Raw genomic sequence first — 24116 nt, forward strand, 5'->3', positions numbered from 1 at the left:
AAGGATTGTGCACAGATCTTACCTTCTACCACATCTCGCTTGTAATCGCTATCATTGTCACTATCTGTTGGGCGATAGTAAATGTAAAATCCTTGGATAGGCGTGTTGTTGTTACTTGAAGTAATATACTAAAACAGAAATGTTTAAACGTGAGAATTCAGAACATTCAATAAGGAATAAAGATGTAGAGAAGATAGATTGAATGACACTGTTAAATTAAACTGCAAAAAAAAACCCCACCAATTTATGCAGAGAAAGAATTCATTTTCTAGTGCATTTCTATCTTCAGTTTTAAAAATTAACTTACATATTCAATCATTAAAAACTGAAACAACTTGAATTAGAACCTAAGATTTAAAAAATTAAGATATCAGCATTTAACGTGCCATTTTCATTTGAATATTCTATTATATTTTCATCACTCGCTTTTACTTTTTATACTGCATTAAACAATAAACAATATAAGCTATCAAAATGGAAAATGACCATAGGCAAACCACAGCTGGTTTAGAATGTTAAATGTTCAAAGTTCTCTAGATGGCATTGTCTACACCTAACAATCTAATACAGAGCTTTGTTCTAAGACAGTGAGCAAACTGCTTTATTGCACACACCATGTCTTTTTAAAAACATAAAATGTTATTTCCAGAAGAAGAACTGGATACTTACAGTCCACTTTAACATGATCTGGGTGTCACTGACTGCTTCAGTATAAGCAATGTGAGGTCCTGCAATGGGGCGGTTGGAATATCGATTGGTAAAGCCAGCCACATTATACGGCCGAGAGGGAGAACTTCGAGGGCTTTCCCCATAATTATTAACAGCAATTACACGGAACTTATATGCAGTTCCTTTCAAGAAAAGAGAGAGAGAGAGAGAATGAGATGAAATAAATACCATTCTGGGGAGGGACAAATGGCCAACATTAGGACAAGACATGCAGATAAATACCTGGATCCAAACTGTCAACTTCCACTGAAAGTTTAGATGGAGAGATGTTATCTGCTGCAATTAGCCATTCGTTATTTCTGTTAACACGTTTATATTCTACTTTAAAGGCAGTGATGGGTGATCCACCGTTTGCCCGTGGGATCCAAGTGACATAAACAGAGGTTTCTGATGCTGTGGAAATAGTAGGCCGATCCGGTGCCTCAGGAACTAGAAAAGAAAATTACACAAATCTTCATATGAAATTGCGTACAAAAAACATCATTGATTTTTATATCTGTAGGCTGTTTGCCAGTCAAATTAAAAAAGATATACCCAATGTTTAAAGGGCATATGGAATGAACTTGAAGGACAGAAGAAGGTAACAATCAGAGAAGCAGAGAAGACCATTTCAAGAAGCCCCTCTCTAGTTCACACTAAGATAAAAGGAGATATAAGGGGGAAGAAGTGCATTCAGAGTCACAACATTCTTTTACTACAGCTGCTGCAATAAAAGTATTTCTGACCAATATGGCATGGGTTTCTCAGTCTGGTCTACACAAGGTAACTTAAGATTTAATTCTAGAAAATCCTTCCTGAAATGCAACTTTTTTCCAGTTTCAAAGACAGAACCAAAACTACTTATGGAATCAACCAAACAAGCAAAAAGTTGTACTGGCTCTACAATTTATTGACAATCCTATGCAACAATAGTGAGTTAATCCAGAACATAGGGATCCTGAAGCATTAGCACACCAAAGAGAACTGCATAACTTACAGTAATTCACCACCGTGGAAATGGACACAGAAACCAGTTAATACCAAAATAAGTTCAGCTTATTTTTTTAAAAAGCTAAATAGTTTTTGCATGATAGTGAGTCTAAAACGAAAAGTGAAATTCGTAGATTCATGAAAACTTTATACTATCTCTGTTAAGTATTAGCAACTTAGATAGCTTGATGCAGTGGTTAAGGTACCAGGATGGAAACTAGGAGACTATAAATTCTAGTCCAGTGTAAACATGAATCCAGCTGAATGATCTTGGGCCAGTCACTCTTACGTTTTAACACTAGGAAAAAGACAATGGCAAAGCACTTTTGGAAAATCTTGCCAAGGAAACTGAAGGGTGTAGACCATGTGGTCTACAGAAGTCAAAAACTGACTCAAAGGCACCCTTCCCACAGCAAAAAGCTAGGATTCAAAACCATGCAGGTTACATTAATACTTACTGAACTCACTTGAAGTTAGATAGCAGTGGGAATAGAAAAAGGGAGAAAAGGAATGTTAGTAAGTCTGCTTACAATCATTATCTGAGATATTATCCCAATTGTTTTGTATGTTTTATATCAAGTTATACAAGATACACCATGAATAAAGGAAAATATTTAATTGGAAAAAGAAAGGTACAGTGTAACACTAAAAAAATGTATATTTTTAAGATGTTATCAACTTATCTTTGTACATTGACTCAAATAGTTCAGAATGCTCCTTATTTTTTTAACAGAATAGATATTATATTCAAGATATGAAACCTAACTGGATAGTTTGTTGAAGGTTTTTGGACATTTTAATGAGACATGCTATGGTTTTATTATATTGACCAGAGTCATAACAAATTGGGATCACCCATAAATCTCATAAATTATAAAATCTGCACATTTTTGCAATATAACCAGAGTGACAGAACATGCCCTATATTGGCATTAATTTTAGTAACAGAAAACATTTAACCAGTGTTAAAAATCTAATTAAGCATACATTCCTTTAAGTCTAACACCTTGGCATATAACCTAAAGCTGCTTCATAAAACAAATGACATGGAAAAAGAGTAGGATAATACAAGCCCTGATATTATTCAAATTGCAAAATTTCTGAATTAAACATAATTATGCTAGTACCACCGAACTATGTAATGTTCAGAAGCAGAATGTTGCTTCTTGCTTCAAAAGAAGAATTGATTGCTTCCCAAAAAAAGGCATTTAAACATCTAAAGCCGTCTAAGATCATTAAATTAGATGAGCCTCTTATTCTCCTCAGCAGCAGTTTCACAAAACATTGGAGCAGAAACGTTTTCTGGCAATACTTCCAAAAATCTTTAACTGCAATAAAGGAAGGAGCCTCATACAAGTTCAGCCTATTTATCCACCCATCTTAATATGACAAACAGACACTCAGACACATGGACACATTCCAGGTTATCAGGCCATGGTGAATCATCTGCTACCCGATCTTTAAGCTACACAGTCTGCATATTCTATCACTGAACTAAACTAAACTCCAAAGAAGAGTTCCGTGTTTGAAAAAGGTGATCTCCTATTTTCTTTTGAAATTTGTTCTGTTAAACACACAAGTGACCTTGGAACTGCACAACTAACAGATATGAAAGGTGGTTAAAGTCGATGTTTCAAAAGTACATTATTTTCAGATGCATTGGTGGGACTTACCGCCACTATGTCGAGACAGATCTGGGAGGACCACGCCAAAATTGTTGGTTGTTCCTTCCTGAATGATAGAAGGAATGCCGATTGGTTGAGAGGGAGTCTGGGAGGTTTTTGAAGAGGATGACCTTTCTGAGAAAAAAAAAATGTATTTAGGAAATAATTTAAAATGGCTTCAGGTGTTTTTTTGAGTCTTTTTAGTGTTAGTCCGTTACATCTTATTCAGAGATGGTATTCAGCCTGTTCGGACCGGTTCACTTAAACTGAAAGCGGAAATTGAGGGTGGGCCTGCTCACCCGCCCCGGCTCTATGCCATCCTATTTAGGCACATTTTTGAGGCTGGTTGTATGCGTGGAAGTTGCACGCACCAGCAAAGCACATGCATGGAAAGCCGGGTGCATGCGCGGAAGGCACCCGTGCCCCGAGCAGGTATGTGCGCAGCGAGCTGGTGGTAACAAAATGTGAAATCCACCACTGATCTTATTTACATCTTGCTCTATGCAAGCAGGTAACAAAAAAGCTGAAAAACTCATGTTGCTTTGTTTAATTACTGACACTCAAGGAAAGTTCTCACATGAAAGTGAGTTAGAAGAGAAGAGACTCTGAGCATCCACAAGTAAACCAATGTGAAATGTCTAAGAAATGCTCTTCCACATATGAAACATCTTTGACAGAGTTGCTCATGGGATGGGGGAATCTGATTCTACCCTGCTTTGGCATTCCCTCTGCTGCTTTGGGAAATGAGAAGGAACTGCTTGTTAGGGGAAACATGCCAGAGGTTTCCAAGTGTGCAAACTTCGGAAAAAAAGGTCACCTAAAATATATTTCAGGGAATGATGCGTAGTCTAACAAAAGCTTACCTTTGCTTGTGCGAAAAGTAAGCATGGAAGGGTGACCTTCGCCAGCATCATTTTTTGCAACCATCAAGACTTCATATAGACTGGAAGGTTCCAGTTCTGTAAGACTAAGTTCATTTTCACTTCCAGGAACACGAATTGTATACCAATTAGTAATATTGCCATCCAGCTGTAAAAGGAGAATTTTAAAAATGATTTAAAAAACGTAAGTTTACAAGAAGGTAGGTAAACAATTTGCTTGTTCAAATGTTGAACTGTATTATTTATATAGTTGCTATCTAGCTACCAAACTGTATTTAAAAACAGCACAGCCACGATGAATTGCATAGGACTGCCACAAAAGTTCCTTCACATACTGCAAAAGGTAAATTTAAATCTTCCTGTAATACAAGGCCCAAAGATGTTTAAAACAGGCCAACTTTCATTAATTACTATTACTGCCAATGCTTTAAATTGACGTAGAGTAGCATCCTATTTTTTCCCTCTCTCATAGTTAATACCAGGATACCGTAGCTTTCCAAGTTTTTTTAAAGCCACAAAAATTAATATTTGCTTAGAGCCAGGATAGTCCTACCTTGCGATATTTCACAAAATAAACATTGATTGGCCGACCACCATCCTTTCCAGATCGCCAGACCAGGTTATACTGGTTTGGCTTAAGTGTTTGTGGAGGGCTGAGAATGATGGGAGCTTCAGGTGGGGAAATGCCACTGGATGTTTTTTCTGTAGCGGTTTTGTCAGTAAGAATCTCGGCCGGAGACTTTCGGGGAAGGTCCCTTTCTGAATCAAGAGCTCCATCTCCATCTCCATCATCATTCTGGGCAATTTCAAAAGGAGGTGTTTCGGTTTTTGCACTGGCTTCATAGGGAACTGCAGAAGGATTTGGAGATTAAAGACAGGTATTGGCTCACAGATCTTTACAAATGACACTTCATGCTATCACTTCTCCCATCAATCTTTTTTCGCAACTGAACCAATGTATATCATCAAAAGTGATTTATATCTTTTTAAAAAGGAAATTAATAATAATAATAATAATAATAATAATAATAATAATAATAATAATAATAATAATAATAATAATAATAATAATTTTGAATTTATTAGCCGCTCCCTCTCCAGACAGGACTCGGGGCGGCGTACAATAAAACATATAAAACATAAAACATGTGCAAACACATAGACATCCAAATACACACATATACAAAGACATACATGCACGGAGGAGGTAACAAATTACATCACATTTAGACAATTAAAAGTCACCATTAAAATACCCCATTAGTAATACCACAATTTAAAATTTAAAAGGACTGTCAGGAGGAATAAGAAAAAATTTACGGTTGAGCCAGGCCAGATAATTGAAAGAGGTGGGTCTTCAGCTGTACACGGAAGGAGCGGAGATCGGAAGTAATCCTGATGTCACGGGGGAGGTCATTCCACAGGGCTGGGCCCATCACAGAGAAGGCTCTGCTCCTGGGTGTCGCCCCCCGACACTGTTTAGCGGACGGCACCCGAAGAAGTCCCTCTCTGTGTGAGCGGATTGGTCGTAGGGATGTATGGGGCAGGATGCGATCCTGCACGTAACTAGGTCCTGTGCCATGAAGCGCTTTAAAGATCATAATCAAAACCTTGAAACGCACTCGGTAGACTACAGGAAGCCAGTGCAGCTCGCGCAGGAGAGGTGTTACGGGGGAGTATCTAGTCCTCCCCATAATCACCCGCACGGCCGCGTTAGATTATAGCAGCAAATAAGAACAGTTTTTAATCCCATTGCAAGGGTCCCTATGGTTTCTAGATTTCTTATATGCCTATGTTGAAAATAACAATAGCAATACCGCTTAGACTTATACACCTCTTCACAGTGCTTCAAAGTGGTTTACAGAGTCAACATCTTTGCCCCAACAATCTGGGTCTTCATTTTACCATCCTCGGAAGGAATGGAAGGCTGAGTCAACCTTGAGCCAGTGAGACTCGAACTGCCGAACTGCTAGCAGTCGGCAGTCAGCAGAAGTAGCCTGCAGTATTGCATATAAAATGCTTCAAATGCAGGTAATATTCAACTTACAACAGTTTGTTTAGTGACTGTTCAAAGTTACAACAACACTGAAAAAAGTAATAGACAGGATTTATAAAGTAAACATTTCATTATGCAACACTTTATGCCTGCTTGCCTGTCTCTGCTGAAATACTAATCTGTTTGCTGTGAGTAGCTGATTCATTAAAAATGAAGGAGGAGGAAAGTTTTAATTGTTTCAACATGAATTCTAATGTGTCACCAACATCATCCAGTTGAACCCAGCTGACCTCAAAACATAACAACACTTCTTATAATCTCAAGCCTGCTGTTACAAGTGTTGATTATAGGCCACAATTCTAGAAACAGACAACTAACTATAGTTTAAATAGTACACCTAATTTGCAAAGATCTGGCACAGGAGGAGCATGTTTCAATATAGGAAGCAATAAAAATTTGATGAGATATAAAATGTGTACGTTTACAATGTGGAAATTTGTGGACATTCAATTAGTGCAAACCTCCATTCAAACGGCCCAAATATTTGCACACTATTTAGTACGGCAACTGGGATGGCACTCACCAACTGTAAGAAAAGTCTCTGAACGAGCCAGCCCATAATCATTTGTTGCTTCACAGATGTATTTCCCAGCATGCTCTGCTGTAAGAGGTTGAATGTATAAGGAACTTGACCCACTGCGAGACATAATGAAGTAGGCTCTGTCTGCAATGGAATTGCCACTTCTTGACTGGGGAGATGACTTATGTGATTTTGAGTAGAGCACCTGCGAAGGATGGGTGCTAATTATTCCATGCCTGTTGTACCAACGAATTACAGGGGTAGGCAATCCAGTGGCATTACATGTCAATGACACTGTGTCGCCCTCTATTGTTTTGGTATTTGCTGGCAGTGAAGTTATAATTGGCTTGGAATTTTTGCCTAGTTAACAAATGAAAGCAGAAAAAAAATACAATTTACTATTCATCCATATGTATAGAGACACTTACACATTCACAAAAGACCGCGAAGCTTCGAAGAACAACATGAAATAATAATCCTCTGACCATACATATGCAGAATGCCTTGAGTTACAAATGTATTTATTTTACCAATTTATTCCCTACCTTTATTATTTTGATAACTAACACAAGGCAGCTAGCATAACTAGCATTCTTTTCTTCTCCTAACACAATAAGAGATCTTCTCAAGAGAGCTCAACTATCATCGGGAACTTGGATTGGTAAGGAAAAATAAAGGCCCAAGTGATTATTTTTATTTTAAAATATTCACATACTGCTTTGCATGAACAACCTCATGAATCAAATTGTCTTATATGTTAAACTATATCAAAGAGAAGAGCAAGGATAGTAAGAAAAATATTGTAGGTATTAATTGTAGGTAATAACACTCTAAATAGCAGACATAAATTCTGAGAAGTTTAATACACAAGTGGATGACAATTCATAATTTGTAAGAGCTCCGTGGATAATTTTACAGCTCAGGCAAGTTTATAAAGAAAAAGGTTTCCTAGCAGTGTCCATGCACAGCTCAGTGGTCAAGATTTACTCACTAGAAATAGCTCACAAAGCCAACAAGCCATTTCTGTATACACTAAAGGAGGATAGGAAAAATGTATCATGTGCGTTTTACCTGCTTGAGAATGAAATCTCCCAGTGGACTGTGAAAATCCAATGCCATTGTTTACTAAGCACTGATACAATCCTGTGTCTTCGGGAGCAATTTGATTTATTCTCAGCTTGTTTCCTGAAGGGAAGTGCCGGGAAGAAAGATGGATGGAAATTCCATTATGGTACCAGGTAACATTAGGTAAAGGATTTCCATGTATTTCACAGGAAAGATGCACATTTTTGCCCCAAGACACTAACTGATTTTGTAATCCTCTTGATATAGAAGCGGGTTCTAAAACCAGAGGAAAAAAAGAAAAGAAAAAGGAAGCATTATATCCTGTTTCATTCTGTTGCAGCAGCAATATTTTGACTCTGAATTTGTAAATTAAAAATTGTCATCGTACCAAGCACATTTATGCTGTAGTTCACGTATTTCACAACTCCAGAATTATCTTGGACTACACAGGAATAACTTCCCGCATCAGAGAGATCTACAGAATCAATGGTAAGATGCGAATGAAAGAGCTTCCATCTGTTCTGAATTAGCACATCTCTGCCATCTTTATACCAGTGAACGTAAGAAACGGGCAGCCCACTAACTACACACTCCAACATCAGAGGTCTATGTTGAGGTATTGCCAATGCCTGAGAACTGGTTGGATGAAGAATATGAAAATCCGCTGAGGAAGAGTCTGCAAATTGAGGAAAAAAATTAGCATGAGCCTTTCTAATAAGTATCTCAAATTCCTTGGATTCCTAAATTGTTCCCCCCTCCCCCCCACACAGAGTATTTTGCTTTGTTTGCAATTCTTACAAATTTTTGTTGTAGCTATCCACTGTGGAAGTTAGGTCACGAAAGATAATATTTAATTGTAATCTGTTATCTGTGATATTTGGCTAAATTCAAAGCCTGTAAAAAGCTTAATTTTAATTTGCCAAGCTTATTCTGTCATCTACAGCAGAGTTGTTATTTATGATTTACTCATCATGCTTCATACCTCATCTGCTCTGAACTATTTTAACGTGGGAAATCACCTTTTATCAAGCCTCTCCATGAGTCTATCTGGCTCAGCATACTCTATTAAAGTACCCCAGGTTTTATACAGGACCCTTTCCCAATTCTAGCTGGACATTCTATGGACTGGAGACCTAGATACAAACAAAAGATTCCCATGATATGCAAATCCAGTTTTCAATAACAGCCAGTTATTAGTTAAAGGCTAGAAATGCTTAACATCCTTAACTCTGGGAATATTGGTTCACATACAGCATTTAACAATGATGAATATAATTACTGGTAATAAGACTTTTCAGCAAGCAGACATTCCAGCAAACTAGATGGATGAGAAACCTAGCAAAGCAATAGCACTGCACCTTGACAGTTTAATTACACTGACATGTAATACTCACTACTGATTAAGAGCTTATGTCCAGTAGGTTCAAGTTTGAGATCATCAGTAACTGGATTATATGCTGCACATTTATAAATTCCCTTGTCATCTGAAGATACATTCAAAATTTGCAGATTTCCAGAAGGCAGAATAAGGTAGTTTTCTAATACAAATAGAGTTATTTTAATTAGACTACAAAGAATATACATTGATTTTTCTGTTGAAAATACTGTGTTTAAGTTGTATCATACGTTAAAATGTAAACTTGTAGCAGTTCTCAATAAGGTACATAACAATTCACCTGTTGATTGTTCCAGCCATTTTCCCCGTACGCGGAAGCGAATCTGTGCCTTTGGATTGCTTTTTGGTAGCTTGCAACCTATTAAAGCAGTATTCCCTTCTTCCACTGAAATTGTGTTTCTCCATGAAGATTCAAAATCATCAAGATCTAGAAAAAATGAAAGCGTTTTGTTTTATTTTCAACTTTTGGTACTTTTTGTAGATCTTTACCAAGTGTTTGCTTAATAAAAGTTATTGCTTTCAGCTGATTGGATGCTGAGTTTCCCCTTCCTAAAAAAATAAATAAGAAAACGTAAAAGCTTTGTATATGTTCTCAACCATAGTAATTTGGCTGAATAAGTATAAATCCAGCTGCAAATGTGCCTTAGTGGAGAAGCTCTAGTTGTCAGGTTCTTTATAAAATTTGAGAATCTCTGTTTTTTTTCTCTTCACAATGTTAAAAGGATTGCCAGGTAAGTGAGCAACTTTGGGTTTCAAAAGAATACATTCACTTAAATAGTTAAGGCCCCTTCATGGATCAACTGCCTTGTCGTGGCGGAGGGGCTTGCGTAGAAGACTCCAACAAATCCCTTGGACTGCAAGGCGATCCAACCGGTCAGTCCTAGAGGAGATCAACCCTGACTGCTCTTTAGAAGGCCGGATCCTGAAGATGAAACTCAAATGCTTTGGCCACCTGAAGGACTCACTGGAGAAGAGCCTCATGTTGTGAAAGATTGAGGGCAAAAGAAGAAGGGGACGACAGAGAATGAGGTGGCTGGATGGAGTCACTGAAGCAGTCAGCATGAGCTTAAATGGACTCCAAGGGATAGAAGGCCTGGAGAAATGTTGTCCATGGGATGGTGATGGGTTGGATACGGCTTCGCGACTAACAATAACAAATAGGTAAGGAGGGAATAGGAACAGTTTTAACTCAACTATCTGTCTGACTAGTATCACAGTACCTAATAGGGCTTACCCTATTTTTCCCCAGCCAATTTGTTCCCTGTGCAACTGGATGATGTAGACCATAAATAGTTGCTCTTTAGAGGACTATTTATTGTACCTACATTATGCCATGTTATGCATGATGGCATGTAAAGTAGTTGAATTTTACCTATTTTATAATTTATATTTCACATCTAGCCATTTTGAATAGTCACCTTGTGCCCTTTTTGCAGCACAGCTGACCAAAATAGCAAATGAACCAATTGGTAAATACTAGGACATTAGCAGCAGAATCTTAACAGGTAATCAAACTGTTTGCCAATAGTGACTTTTCAACGCTTGTTGTTTTCTACGCTGATCTAAATTAACTGATATCTCAACTATAACTTGATGTCTACTTTGCTTACATGGGAATTCAATGCAACACTGGACTTGCTGCAATCATTTCATCAGCAATCAATACAGTACAAAAGGCACTTAATGTATTCACAGTTTTCTACAGTCCTTAGCATCTGTAAGTACCAACTAATGTTCATAAGCTCTCAAGAGGATCTTGCTATGGGTCAGTACTCTACAAAAACATTTATTCTTCTCAATTATGAGAAGTTTTTCTCTTATGGGTATTTTGGATATGCTTCAAAAGCAAAGTATATTTATAATGGAAATGTATCAAGTTCAGGCATAAGAAAGGAGTAATTCAAACATTTTATTTCTGATCTGAAATGGTCAAATTACCCTCAACAGAAATAAGTCTTCTGTGCAGATACGAGGGAGGGGGGGAGCGGAGAGAAGGAAGCAGGGCATCTTTGTTTCCACATTGTTCAAATTACCAGCTGAAACTTTGCAGGGTTGATAAATTGTAAAAAGAGTATTTAATAATTGGACTGCTCAACACTTGAAGGCAGGCAAGCGCAGCACCTCCTTAGAAGAGATGCTACTTTTTACTGGGATCAGATGGCTGCATTCTGCCAAGGAAAAGACATGGTTAGTTTAAGGCGTTGCAAAATGATCCTGTTTTGCCCATCTGAACCTGCATTTTGTTTCATACCTGAAGAACAGCACAGCCTCAATTTATAATTAAGTGGGATAAATTAGGATTAAGAAACCTATTAACAATAAGGTTAGCTTATTTCTTTTTCTTTCAACTAAGAAATAACTAAACATTTGTTTAAAAGTCACACATACACATACACACACACGTGTGTAAAGAAATCTTTGAAGTGCTACACATATACATACATATTTCATTCCATATAAGTGTCTGTTCCTCTCTGTGTTTGAAAGAGAATTTTTGTAAGCTTCTTTCTACATTAGTTCAGATATATCCATACAATTTTACTTTGCTCTAATTTTGTGTGACTCAGCCTACTCTGAAATAAGTTTTGTTTAGAGATATAAAACGCTCAGAAACAAAAGAGGCCAATGGGAAGAATAAAAATTTTATGAGGTGTACAGTTTCACCATCAATCAGAATATAACTTACATGCTACAGACACAGTTGCAGGCCTGCTGATTATTGCACCGATACTGTTATTAGCAACACACTGGTAGGTTCCAGAATTTGAAGGGCTAAGAGAGAAAATGGTAAGGGATCCTGGTTGTGGGTCTACTTGTTCTATCTTCTTATGCAATTTCTCTCCATTGAATAGCCAAGAGAGATGAGCTGTAGAGGGTTCAGCGGAACAGTAAAGTTGTATAGTTGCTCCTGGCTTCTGGACGGTAGAGAGAGGTTCAGAAATAAAACGAGGAATCAACTCTAGGGAGGGGGAAAAAAGACACACATATATGGTGTTTATCGCTATTGTCAACTGGCAGGCGCTTATCAGTCTAAAAGAGAACATTAGGAACATATCAAGGAAAATGAATTTACCTGAAGCTGCAGTGGAGAGGAAAACTGTAAGAAAGAGCAGTTCTTGTGAAGGTACTGGATCAGGATGCATAATGCCAAGTTACAAAGGCTGGTGGCAGAGAGCTTCAGAGTAATATGGCTCAATGAGGAACCTACAAAAGAAGACAGTGTAGGCAACGTCTTCAAGGCATATTTTTCATGAGTGAAAATGTAAGGCTTAAATATGTATAAAGGTAAGTTGACATTCAACTTCATGGACACATCCATGTAACCTTCCTGGCAATATGACAGAATCGGCATGCCCTTTTCTCCTCCTCCAGGTACTGCCTGCTAATCTCAGCTCAAGTACTAACCTGGACTGATCCCGCTTAGCTTCCACCCCAGCCAGCTAGCTGTTGACAGCTAACATAGTTTCAACCATATGTACCAGAACTAAAACACAGAATGGAAAGCCTTTAATACCCCCAATCTTTTTACTTGTAGAAACACGTATCGATCTTGTTATTTTTAAGTTCACAGCACACTCCACAATTCTACAAACAAATTAGCTATCTTACCAAAAGGAAATAACCCCAAACAGCTTCAGCCTTGTTGGTTTCTGCTACTTTTAAACAATAAACTATAAATATTAACCCTTGGATTTTTCTTTTCCCATAGGTTCTTTTGTAGTAGAAACAAGAGTTTAGGATCATATCAGAAAAAAGTATTTTGGCACAAGGAATTTATACAAACATATGCATGTTTTTTTTTATCGAGGCTATAGTTTTTAAGACATTTTGGGAGACCTCTGTCAACATCAGGTGAGAAGCACAAGTGAAGAGGCACAAATCAACTACTCCTTTGTAGAAAATAAAAATTAGGAAATTGATTGATTTCAATAAGCTATGTTGTCAGACCAACAATCTCTTTAGCATAGCTTCCCCTCTTGAGTTTGTTGTCAGAAGCCAGCTGGGTGATGACATTACCATGGGATGCTACAACCATCATAAATAGATGCCAATTGTCAAGCAACCAAAATTTTGATCACATGGCTTTAGTGAGGCTGCATGTTTCTACAGTTATCTACCATATCTGGAAGACCACAGGGTCCCCTACCTAAATTAGATGCAATTTACATACAACCACATGGTGCTTTAATCCTAGAAAGTGAAGTTGGATTGTAAGCTTCTTGGCAAGGTACCTTTAAAGTAAAAAGTAGTGAAGCTACAGTATTTTAACAGCCATTCCCCTCACTGCCATTGACTCTCCAGTGAAGAACAGAATATTTAAGAGAATCTACATCATATATGGAAGAGAGCTGGCATGCAAAGAACAAACTTTTTTGGCAAACAGTAGTTAGTAGTAAGCTACCGATAACTGATATGCTACCCATTTTAACTACAGGACTGGTTTTGTTGTTTAGAGAACTGTTAAATCTGATGACAAGTTTATTATACATAACAGGCATTAGTATTTTCTCACACAAGATAATTTTCCATTAAACAGGGCTGTCCTTAATTAAGAGACCCGAGTGAAACCAAGACTAAGAAATATATGTTTGGGCAGATTTTAGGAGTTTAATAATCACAACTAACTACACCAAAAGAACATAGCACCTCTGGGGTTTATTTACTAGGCACTCCCACCTTTTCACAGGCTCAATCAAGTCAGCCAAGCATGCAAACTGATCCTGTCGCCAGCAAAAGCATTTCCTTTCACTGTGGTCAGCTAAAAACAGAGGAAGAAAATGGAAATGACTTGAAGTTATGGCACCAAACAGACCAGACAAGCAAGGAAATAATCAACTCCACATGAGCCATTTCTAGCCCATCACAATGAAAAGGGACCATGACCAGCCCCAGGAAAGGTCACCAAGGGGGGTGGGTTTCACACACAGAAAGAGGCAATAGCAAGAAGCTGCCAGCTGCAATAAGCATCAGCGTGTTCCGAATTACACTCACAGAAGGACTGAGTTCAAAGTAACTTTTAATTTGATCACAAACTAATGCTAGCAATCATTTTAAAACCTTACTGATTCCATTCAAAATAGGAAAGACGTCTCCTGTATTTTGGTGGATTAAAAGACAAGTTTGATGTAGCAAGGGGAAGGAAGAAATGGAGACAGTGCTGGTTTCAAAGTTTCAGCCCCTCAACTGTATTCTTAGAAGTTCTATGGCAGCAAAAGATAATATCAATAGCACTTCTTCCAAATAAAACATATTTGCATATCACTGTAAACCACAAAATAAATAATTCTTGTATATTTGTAACAGGGCTTTCTTTTGGCCCATGCTGCTTGACTTCTACTGTTATTCACTGCGGCTAAGAAATGGAGTTAGTTGCGTGGGTTATTTCACCTACAATGGTAGCTTGCCACCATCTCCCTTGGTGCTTCTCCCTCTTACGTTTGACTTTAAAACAAAAAAAAAAAAACTTTTCTTCACATATGGGAAGCTGGCTTCATATCCTCTAAAGTTATTTTTGATCGAAGAATGCTTCAAGGTCTCAATTAAGCCACATTTATTTTAGAAAATATAGGTAGTTCTCGACTTACAACAGTTCATAGAGTGACGGTTCAAAGTTACAGTGGTACTGAAAAAAAGTGACCTGGGACTGTTTTCACACTTACGACTGTTACAGCATGGTCGTGTGAACAAAATTTGGATGCTTGGTACTTGATTTATGACAGTTGCAGAGTCCCAGGATCATGTGATCACCTTTTGCAACCTTCTAAAAAACCAAGGTCAATGGGGAAGTCAGATTCACTTAACAACCGTAGGACTAACTTAACAGCTACAGTGATTTAATTACTCTGGCACAAAAATCATAAAATGGGGCAAAATTCACTTCACTTAGCAACAAAACCTTTGGGCTCAATTGTGGTCGTACGTCGAGGACTACCTGTACAAACAATAGACTGCAGACCACTGCTTTATATGCCCCTTTGCCCCTCCCCAAGGATATGTAGGGTAGCATAGTGGAACCTTCTGAAGAGGGCTGGCAGTTGGGATTTAGAAATAATGTTTGTCCTCCATGGTAGCTACCTACAAATGGGCTGGTGCTTAGGAGCCCTTAAGACTGCCTGCAACATTTTCCTATATGCCAAATGTGTTCACGGGTTCAAAAGGCTGCTGACCCCTACTTGACAGTCTCCACAGAGGTTTCCTGCCATTCTGAAATAGGAAACATAAATAATCGCAATATAAGCCAATACAAACTCATAAAAGGATTTTTTTTTCTGTTTCAGACAGGTCCATAAATTAGGCTGCTGATCTGCATTTGAAAGGTATCCCTGCTACACAATTCATTTTGAAGCTATTTATTCTGCAGGCTGGTTTATATCAGATGCTTCAGATTTTCTGAATGTCAAACCACCAGCCCCCCCAAATCCCACTCTTTTATCTCAAATGCATATGCTTGCAGCTGTGTGGCTACTATGCAAGCACAGGAAAAAAGCAGTTTCTTTAGGTCAGGGGTGTCCAAACTTGGGAACTTTAAGACTTGTGGACTTCAACTCCCAGAATTCCCCAGCCAGCATGGCTGGCTGGGGAATTCTGGGAGTTGAAGTCCACAAGTCTTAAAGTTCCCAAGTTTGGACACCCCTGCTTTAGGTAGTGAGCCCAGCCCACCCCAGATATGAAGCACTTTTCCTGCTTTAGAACTGCATTTACAAAAGGAAAGGACAACTATTCGTTACAGACCTTCCATTTTAGGAAAAGAAGACTATATGTTTAAGAAAGGAATATATAAATACATGCATGCAACCAGAAGGTACCCACTAATCTACTAATAAGTTACATCACCAGCCATTAGAAACCAGTTATTCTACAGCTAGAGGGAAAATGCAGGCATAATGAATAAAAGAACTCAGATTTAAACTGTGAATAATGTCCAGGTAATAGAGATGATATAAATTTGACTGCAGCACATCAACACATAATTGCTAAGTTTAGTTTCTATTTCTTTTGTAACTCACTCAAGTTCCTATCACATTTTTTTGCATATTATACATACAGAAAAAGATATTAACTCTAAAATTAAGATGCCACCCTGCCCCCATCCCAAAACCAGATAAAAAAATCGTGTTGCTTTTGTCAGTGAACTGAAGGCAAGCTTCCCAATCTACTTTTCCTTTCAAAAATATAGCAAGGACAAAACAAAATGCAATAAGTACATCTATTTTTTAGCTTGTATTTTAATCTGCTGGCACTATTTCTAGACTGAATATGAAACAAAACTAGTACCCCCTAACAGGTGAAACTGCTTTATAAGGAATTCAGACTTTAATAATACAATAATAACAATCTATTAAACTTGTGTGGTACCCAATGCCCAATGACTTTATATTGTAATTATAAAAATCCCCTAATAAATAGGCAAGACCTCTTTGACTGCAAATATATTAAGTGATGAAAGGATAAAGCATTATTCCTCAATATTTCTCTAAATTAATTTGTCCAATATGCTACCCATTGTTTTTCAAGCCACAAAGCATGACCGCTCAAAATACATGACCATATTTTTATTTAAAAACAGTATGAGCCAGTATATTTGTGGCTTGAAAAACAACAGTATTTCAGGGCTACTCAATGCCTAGTCTTTATTAATGCACTAAACAATTCAATTTAATAATTCACATATTGATTTATAAACTCAATGAATTCATTAATTCGTTCAATTGTTTCTGACATGCCTTTCACAATTCAGGCTTTTGGTCAGAAGGAGCAATACTAGAGACTTTTGAAAACTGGATTCCAACTGTTGGGGTTGTGTTACATTTTCAAAAAGGGGCTTCCATTAAGAGTGACGTACCCCTTCCAAGCTCCCTCATGAAGCAAACCAAATTCTCACTTGCTCCCAGAAAGTTTAATTCCAACTTTGTTTTCCATCACACTAATGGCCTCCTCCAGCACTTCCATCAGCCAAACAGCCTTTTGGGCCTCCGTGATGCACAATGCCTCATTACAAATATTTTTTTCTTTTTCTAAAAAGTACAGCGTATTAAATTAGTTGCACTCTGAGACACTGGAGGCCAGCACCCCAGTGCTTTGGCTGGGGCTTTCTCCACGTTTGTCACTTATTCTCATTCACAACTAGTTAGCTTACATCACATCTACATGTTGTTTGTGTTTTCTTTTATGCCAGTCTTCTACCATATTAAATTCCTACTCATGAAGGAAATGAGTAGTGTAAGAAAAAAAAAAAAAGGAAGTGACCACATAATATAGAAGCAAATAAATAGTTCCTATTGATTGTCAGTATATACAGCATAAAATGTTAGGTAAGAGATAATGAGGCATAGAAATACACAGGTTTTCAACTAATATCCATAACAATGGTCTACATATTTGAAGTAAAGAGAAGTGAGTTTCTTGTTACTTTGCTGTTGAAAAAGTTTTGATTTATCAAAATCAAAATGTAATACCAGAGTCATTTCATGACTTAAAATCCAATACTTGAAAAATGTTTGTTCAGCGTTGTTCAGATATTTAATTCAGTCCTTATAAACCTTGATGAGAATATTCCTTAAAAGGCAAATGTTTGGGAAACTGAGCTATTTTGTAATCACTTATAGCAGGAAGTAAATAATCTGATGGGATAGAATAAAATTCTCAGGTTAATGGACAAATGTACAAGACTACTACCAAGCAGTGTACATTTGCAAGAACGAATGGCAATTTTCTTCTGAAACTTCTCAAATAGTAGAATCAAATGAGCAGAAAACGTTTTCATTCGTTTTTTTGTCCCCATTAAAATGACCAATGCCTCCAATACACTATGTTGTTTTCCTTGTGAACTTAAAGGAGAATTAGTTGGAGAACCAGAAAGAAGAAGAAAGCAATAGAAGTATGGAATAAATTATATTTTAAAAAGTCACCAAATTTAAAATATCAGATTTACTTGTTTAATACTAGAAACAGGACAAAGTTTGAAGTCCAAACTTGTATTGGGAGCAACAGAGAAAGACCTAATAAGAATTCTTGCTGATTAACATAATTTTGACATAGCAATGCTTGCTCATATGGACAAACATTAGTGAATTGGTTTTAAGCCTTAGGTAATAGACCTAATAGTATGCTAGAAAAACATGAAACTACAGGGTATTTACAAAAATGCTGGAACTGACCAGCAGAGGGGGCACAGAATAGTCAACATTTGGTAGAACTGAACAGAGTGTAAACATTTACAAATTTGTAGGAGAACAAAATAAACTGGTCTACCAAAATTAAATAGATGAACATTTTCAGGTATGCAGAAAATAATCTTCAAGGTTTTCACAATAAATATTTGATCAGAAATATAATTTCATTCAACTGTTGCAAAAATTCAGAAAAGCTATATAGTAATCTTGCAAACTGACTATAACAATTATTTCTGAAATGATGTTTCAAAACTATAGCAGATGTTTAGTGGTTTAAACATAAAAATAGAAAATTAGGTCTAGTGCTGTTCAATATAGTCAAATATATCCTGTCAATTATGTTGATAATTAACCACTTTTTAAAGCTTATATTACAAATTCATTTTATCATATATTCAAATACATGATCAGTGTTAGCATTTCAAATAATAAACTGGAACAATATTAGATAAATTTGTAATCCCAGTTGACAACTTCACATATTTACCCTATCTACCAATTCTAAACATTGAAAAGTCACTCAAACAATAAATTCCCTCTGATGTTATTGTTTTATATGAGCTTCAGTGTGTCAACTGCAGGTTTTGTTTATATAAGCTCAAAAGCAAGCTTCCTAAATCTTTGAGTAAAAAGAAATGTCAAAATATTGGGGCCAGTAAAGAAGCAGAGATTGTGAGTGACTGTGCCAAAAGAGAGTGGGTGTACATATTAGAAACAATTATAAAAATATTCACAAAATAGAGGACTAAATAGAGGATATCTAGTCAACAACCACTTGGCTCTATATCATTAATAAAATGAAACATAAGACAAATCTTTAACAGAAAACCTATCTAAAGTGGCTTAGTTAAGCCAACTATTTACACATAAAACAAGCTTTCAAATCACTATTTTGTTCTGAAACACTTCTTAGTATAGAATTACTACCTGATAACAAGCACTACTCATCTTAATAGAAATAAGGATATTTTTCCTGAGATAACTGATTTATAGGGTTCAATTATCTACTACATATACATTATCAGCATTCTAGAAATAAAATAAATAATATTTGATTAAATATTGGAAAACAGTACATTCTCCTGAAAGAGAAGTTAATTGCTTACCAAGAATTCACCATAATACAAATTTGTAATAGGCATAATAAAATAATGCTCTGCAAGAAAATCCCAAATTTGTATTATAATTACTAGAATGTTATCATTTTAAGAGTTGGAAAGTTGTATTTTAAACATGTTAATCACCTTCCTATTTATATAGATAGGCTACAAAAAGCACATGCCACTGCCTACTGTATTAGATTTCATTAAAAAAAGAGTAACTTACCCACTTCACAAGTACAATTGTCTGTTTTCACATACCTTCCCCAAGAGTTTGCCTCTTCAGACTAAGAAACAAGGAATCAAATCAGATGATTTCATTAAGTGTGGATGAACTAATTTTAGTGCCCCAAGTACAGCACAGATTGACTTTAAACATTAGTGTCTGACTATTCTTTCAGGTTGGGCTGTTAAGTCATGCCTTGATTTTAGATCTGCCAACACATGGATTCTTCTACTTCAGTTCAGCCTCCCCCACTTATCATCAAGAGTGATATACTTCTTGTTCTATTTCCCCCACCAACTCCCCCTGCTCCCTTACAAAAAAAAAAGGCACTGCAGGGCAGAAATTCTTCAGGTGCTTGCTAATGGAATTCCCAGGGTCTATGAGCCGCTTCGGGGATCAAGAGATCTCATAGCTCCCGCTGGGGTAAGAAGCAGCGAGTCTGTTCCATTTAATCAAATACAGAATGAATTTTCAACCCTATTCACTAGGTTGTCTCCAGGGCTCCAAAAAAACACCAGGGAGCTAGAATCACACTAATGTGGCTCTTTCAGGCAAATATAATTAGTTTGATTTTAAAAGAGCCACATTAATATCACCTTGGTCCTATTATCAGATTGTGAATGATAGTGATACTGTATGCTTTAAGCTTGAAAAACTGAAGGATAACTGAACATGAATCATGCAAAATGCTATACATTCTGCATTGAATGTTTCGTATTATACCATACTGCCTGGTTTCATTTTGACAGCAAGGTAGTTAGTCATGGTTAGCTCTTTGTGTATTAACAGAAACCAGCAGTGATTCATCCCCCCCTTACAGTTTCTCTTTTAAAATAAAACCCCCTAATAACAGGACTCATATTAAATGCTGCATATTTATACCTTGAACTTCCCAATCCCTAAGCTATAATTAATAAATGGACTATTTCCCAATCAGGCATATTTTCATATTTTTTAAAAAAACTGGCTTAAAATGCAGAGAACTAGTCCTAAAGAATTTTCAGTTATCAAAGCTGTCATTTATGCACAATAAAATATAGCACTTACGATATGCATAATAAAACTAACAGAAATTAGTTCACGCTTTATACTAGATGCAAAAATAGCTCTGTATGAATTTTATATCCATGAAGAAATGTAGAATTATAAGCTTCCCACCAGGAATTCAATATTGAGTTCCCTTGACTTTTACAAAAGTAGCACAGCTGTTTTATTCCACTGTATACAAGACCCAGCCACTACTGTATTATTAAACTTGTCAAAGCATGCTGTCTAAACAAAATCAATTTCATTATTTCAAAGCAAACCACCTGCAACCATGGCCAGTGTGATGAAAAAATACAAACTAGAACAAGATCCAATTTTTTACTATTTTGGAGAAGAGGAATTTTTTGACTTTATACATTTGAATTATATTAAATATCAGACAAAAATAAAATTAAACTCATAGCAAATGTACTTGTTACAAGCAATACAAGTGTCAAGACAGAGTATGGCTGTAATCAAAGATTTCGATTCTATTTATGAGAACTGACCCTTCCCCATCATTCTCTCAATCTGGTGTATTTTTGATTAATTAATATGCTGAAAGCACTTAACACAAGGAATGTTCTTATATAAACCCACAAATCAAAATGAATTATATTGATGATTTATTGGGTACAAAGAAACTAAAATTTCCTTTTTAGATTTGTTTTTCTTTTCACACAACTTTTTGGACACTATGCAATTTTGACATGTGTATAACAGATAGCAGTAATGCAATCTGCTCCTACTAAGAATGTTCTCTAGTTGAGCAGCACATAAAAACAGTTAAAGTTTCCAGACAAAATGTGGTGTTTCATCTTCGCCCAAATAAAAACCTCCCAACATATTGCTACTATAAATACTCTTTAAGAAAAACAAGATGCAGCTTACAATTTCACATTCAAAAAGAACTTTGCCAAAAGTTAAACAGTTTGAAGATGACAACTGAGCCACTCAATCATGTTTCTCATTGAAGTACCAGGCACTGCCTTTGGTTTTATCAAAAGCAACTTTCTGATCAAGTCAATATCAAAAGGACTGCACAGGATCCAATTATCTGCTTCTTCTTAGGATTTTGTTATGGAAATGAAGTATCTTCCTCCATAGTAAAGAGAAACAAATTCCAGCTAACACAAGGTTATTCTATTTCTCACATGCCTCTGGAGTAACGTTAAAGCTAAAGTAATCTCTAGATTTAAGAAATAACTTTTCCATATGATGCACAAAGAACTAAAAATGATTATGATAAACTAAAGAAGGAAAAAAAATTTGAAATCAAAAGTATCATAACAGACTATTCACAGGGACACAAAATATTAAAAGCAATGGCTTTCACAAATCAACTTATGGTGGGAAATAAATACAAGTGGATAAAATACAGAATAATTAACTCATCTTGGATTCTGTCAAGGAAACAAAAGCTACACATGGGTTAAGAAACAGTAAAGCAAGGTCAACTCCCTTCCATACATACTGCCTGATTATGTATAGGAAGGAGGAAGTAACAGCAACTCCTGACAAACTCCAGTGTTATTTTGCATATGCACTTTGCACTGCAGCAGAATTGCAAACACAAGAGTATGTGCTCTTTATGTGCTCAAAAACAGGTAACTTTTCTTTTTGCTCTCCCCTTCCCCTTTTAAACTTTAGGGGAGCAAATGTTTTTGCATCAGAAAAGCCTCACTTTTAACTCCTTCTTTTCAATGTCTAGGGTTTTTAGACAAGGAAAAAAAATGTACTTCCCATTTCATTTAGTCCTCCATGGGTACCTATGTGCACATCTGAATGGCCCTATGAAGAATTATCACCACTGGCACTCCTTTCCTTTTGATCTTCCTTTCCTGGCATTTCCTTTCCTTTTGATCTTCCTTATGATTAAGACCCAACTGTGGGTGCAAACTGACTGGTCTCTTGGGACAAAGCAGTAAACGATGGGCATTACAACCCAGAAAAACTACCCTACAGTATACCTGCTGGTCTTTTTAAGATGTCAGAAGAATTTTAGGTTGATTTTGTTGCAGCAGTTCAAACCCAGCTCACTCTCTGCAAGCCCTTAATGTTTAAAGGAAGCCCGTGAGGCTTTACAACCCCCCCACCACAAGCCCCTTTTCCCTTCATGCTCAACGATCCAAAAAAGAGATGCACCCCTTGAATCTTGCCAAACCATTTCTTAAAAGACCCAAGGGAAGTTTCGGATACCCCCAAAAGATGGGGAATTCAAGGACTCCCCATCGCTGAATGGGAAGAGAGGGGGGGGGGCGTTGGAGGGGGAGGGCGATCATAAATCTATCTCCAAGGTGCCAAGCGCTCTTTCATCTTCCTGTCGCCCTCCCTCCCCTTTTCCCCAACCACCCCCTCCCCAAATGGGTGTCACCAGCCTTGCTGCAAAGGGTGATGAAAGGTGACCGGCTTCCGCCAGCCTAGCCTGCGAGCCCATGGGTGGGTTTCCGTGGGGAGGATTTCGCGCCCCCACCCCCTCCCCTACTTTACAAGGTCCTTTAAGGTCGGGGTTTCCACGGGCGCCCCCTCCTCACACTCCCACCCCCATCCCCCCACAGGGAATGGCAGGTAACCCCTCCCCCTCACCCCCAATTGCAAGACACGCAGAATGAGAACAAGGTCGGGCAACCCACCAGAGCATCCCTCCCTTCCCCGCGTTTCGCCATCCCGACCTGACCCACGCGCGCAGGGTCTTCCAAGAATCCCGTGCGCGCGTTCACACGACCTCGGTGGCGCTTCCCGCGTCCCCTCCTTCCTTCCCCGGTGCCCGCGCCGCCTGCCAACCCAGCAAGGGGGGGAGGGTCCCCTCTCACACCTCTCAGCCGTCGCGGCGCTGGCTGCGCCCAGAGAGGCTCCGCTGCCGCTCGACAGACGCTCCCCAGGACATTCCAGTGAGAACCGGCGAGGCGGACGGGAGCCTCCATCCAACACCGGCCGGCCGACCTAGCAGCCCGGACGCGCTCCCCGTCCTGCCGCCGCCGCCGCCGCTCCGGGCGAAGCTCCCTCACGCGCTGACGGACCGACGGGCTGAGGCGACGCGCGAGCCACCGAGCCTGCGCGCCCGGCTCGGCTAGAGGCGCCCGCGGCGGAGGAAGCCCCGCCCATCGCTCGCGTGCACGGCCGCGCTCACGCGCCCGCCCAACCGCCGCCGCCTCCTCTCCCGCTTTCTCCTCCCTCTTGGCCTCCTACAAGCCCCGCCCTCAGCTCCCGCTCAGCCAACCGGCGCTGCCCTTCCAGGCCTCTCGCTCCTCCCTCTCCCCGGTCCTCTATTTTGGTTTGGTTTGGGAATATACCAACGGGGATGAAAGCGG

At 38.2% G+C, this 24116-nt stretch overlaps 1 protein-coding gene across 3 annotated transcripts in view; it reads right to left on the minus strand.

Annotated features, from left to right (window-relative positions):
- The window catches only part of CDON (cell adhesion associated, oncogene regulated), a 38322-nt gene extending 14475 nt beyond the window's left edge, over positions 1-23847 (minus strand). Inside the window, exons 1-14 of one of the 3 annotated variants that reach the window (XM_081961073.1) lie at positions 23621-23847; positions 12354-12484; positions 11967-12195; positions 9561-9707; positions 9279-9422; positions 8273-8560; positions 7891-8160; positions 6823-7179; positions 4797-5092; positions 4226-4391; positions 3372-3497; positions 952-1158; positions 670-851; positions 23-128 (exon numbers count right to left, since the gene is read on the minus strand). In XM_081961073.1, coding sequence (XP_081817199.1) covers positions 23-128; positions 670-851; positions 952-1158; positions 3372-3497; positions 4226-4391; positions 4797-5092; positions 6823-7179; positions 7891-8160; positions 8273-8560; positions 9279-9422; positions 9561-9707; positions 11967-12195; positions 12354-12484; positions 23621-23729 — 2758 coding nt within the window. In that variant the 5' untranslated portion in view covers positions 23730-23847. Of the gene's footprint in view, positions 1-22; positions 129-669; positions 852-951; positions 1159-3371; positions 3498-4225; positions 4392-4796; positions 5093-6822; positions 7180-7890; positions 8161-8272; positions 8561-9278; positions 9423-9560; positions 9708-11966; positions 12240-12353; positions 12485-13957; positions 14038-23620 lie in introns of those variants that run through there. The other 2 variants (XM_081961074.1, XM_081961075.1) reach the window with 2 other exon arrangements.
- Positions 23848-24116: the final 269 nt, after the last annotated feature.

The sequence above is a fragment of the Natrix helvetica genome (genome assembly GCF_964273705.1).
Source record: "Natrix helvetica genome assembly, chromosome: 8".
NCBI classification, from domain to species: domain Eukaryota; kingdom Metazoa; phylum Chordata; class Lepidosauria; order Squamata; family Natricidae; genus Natrix; species Natrix helvetica.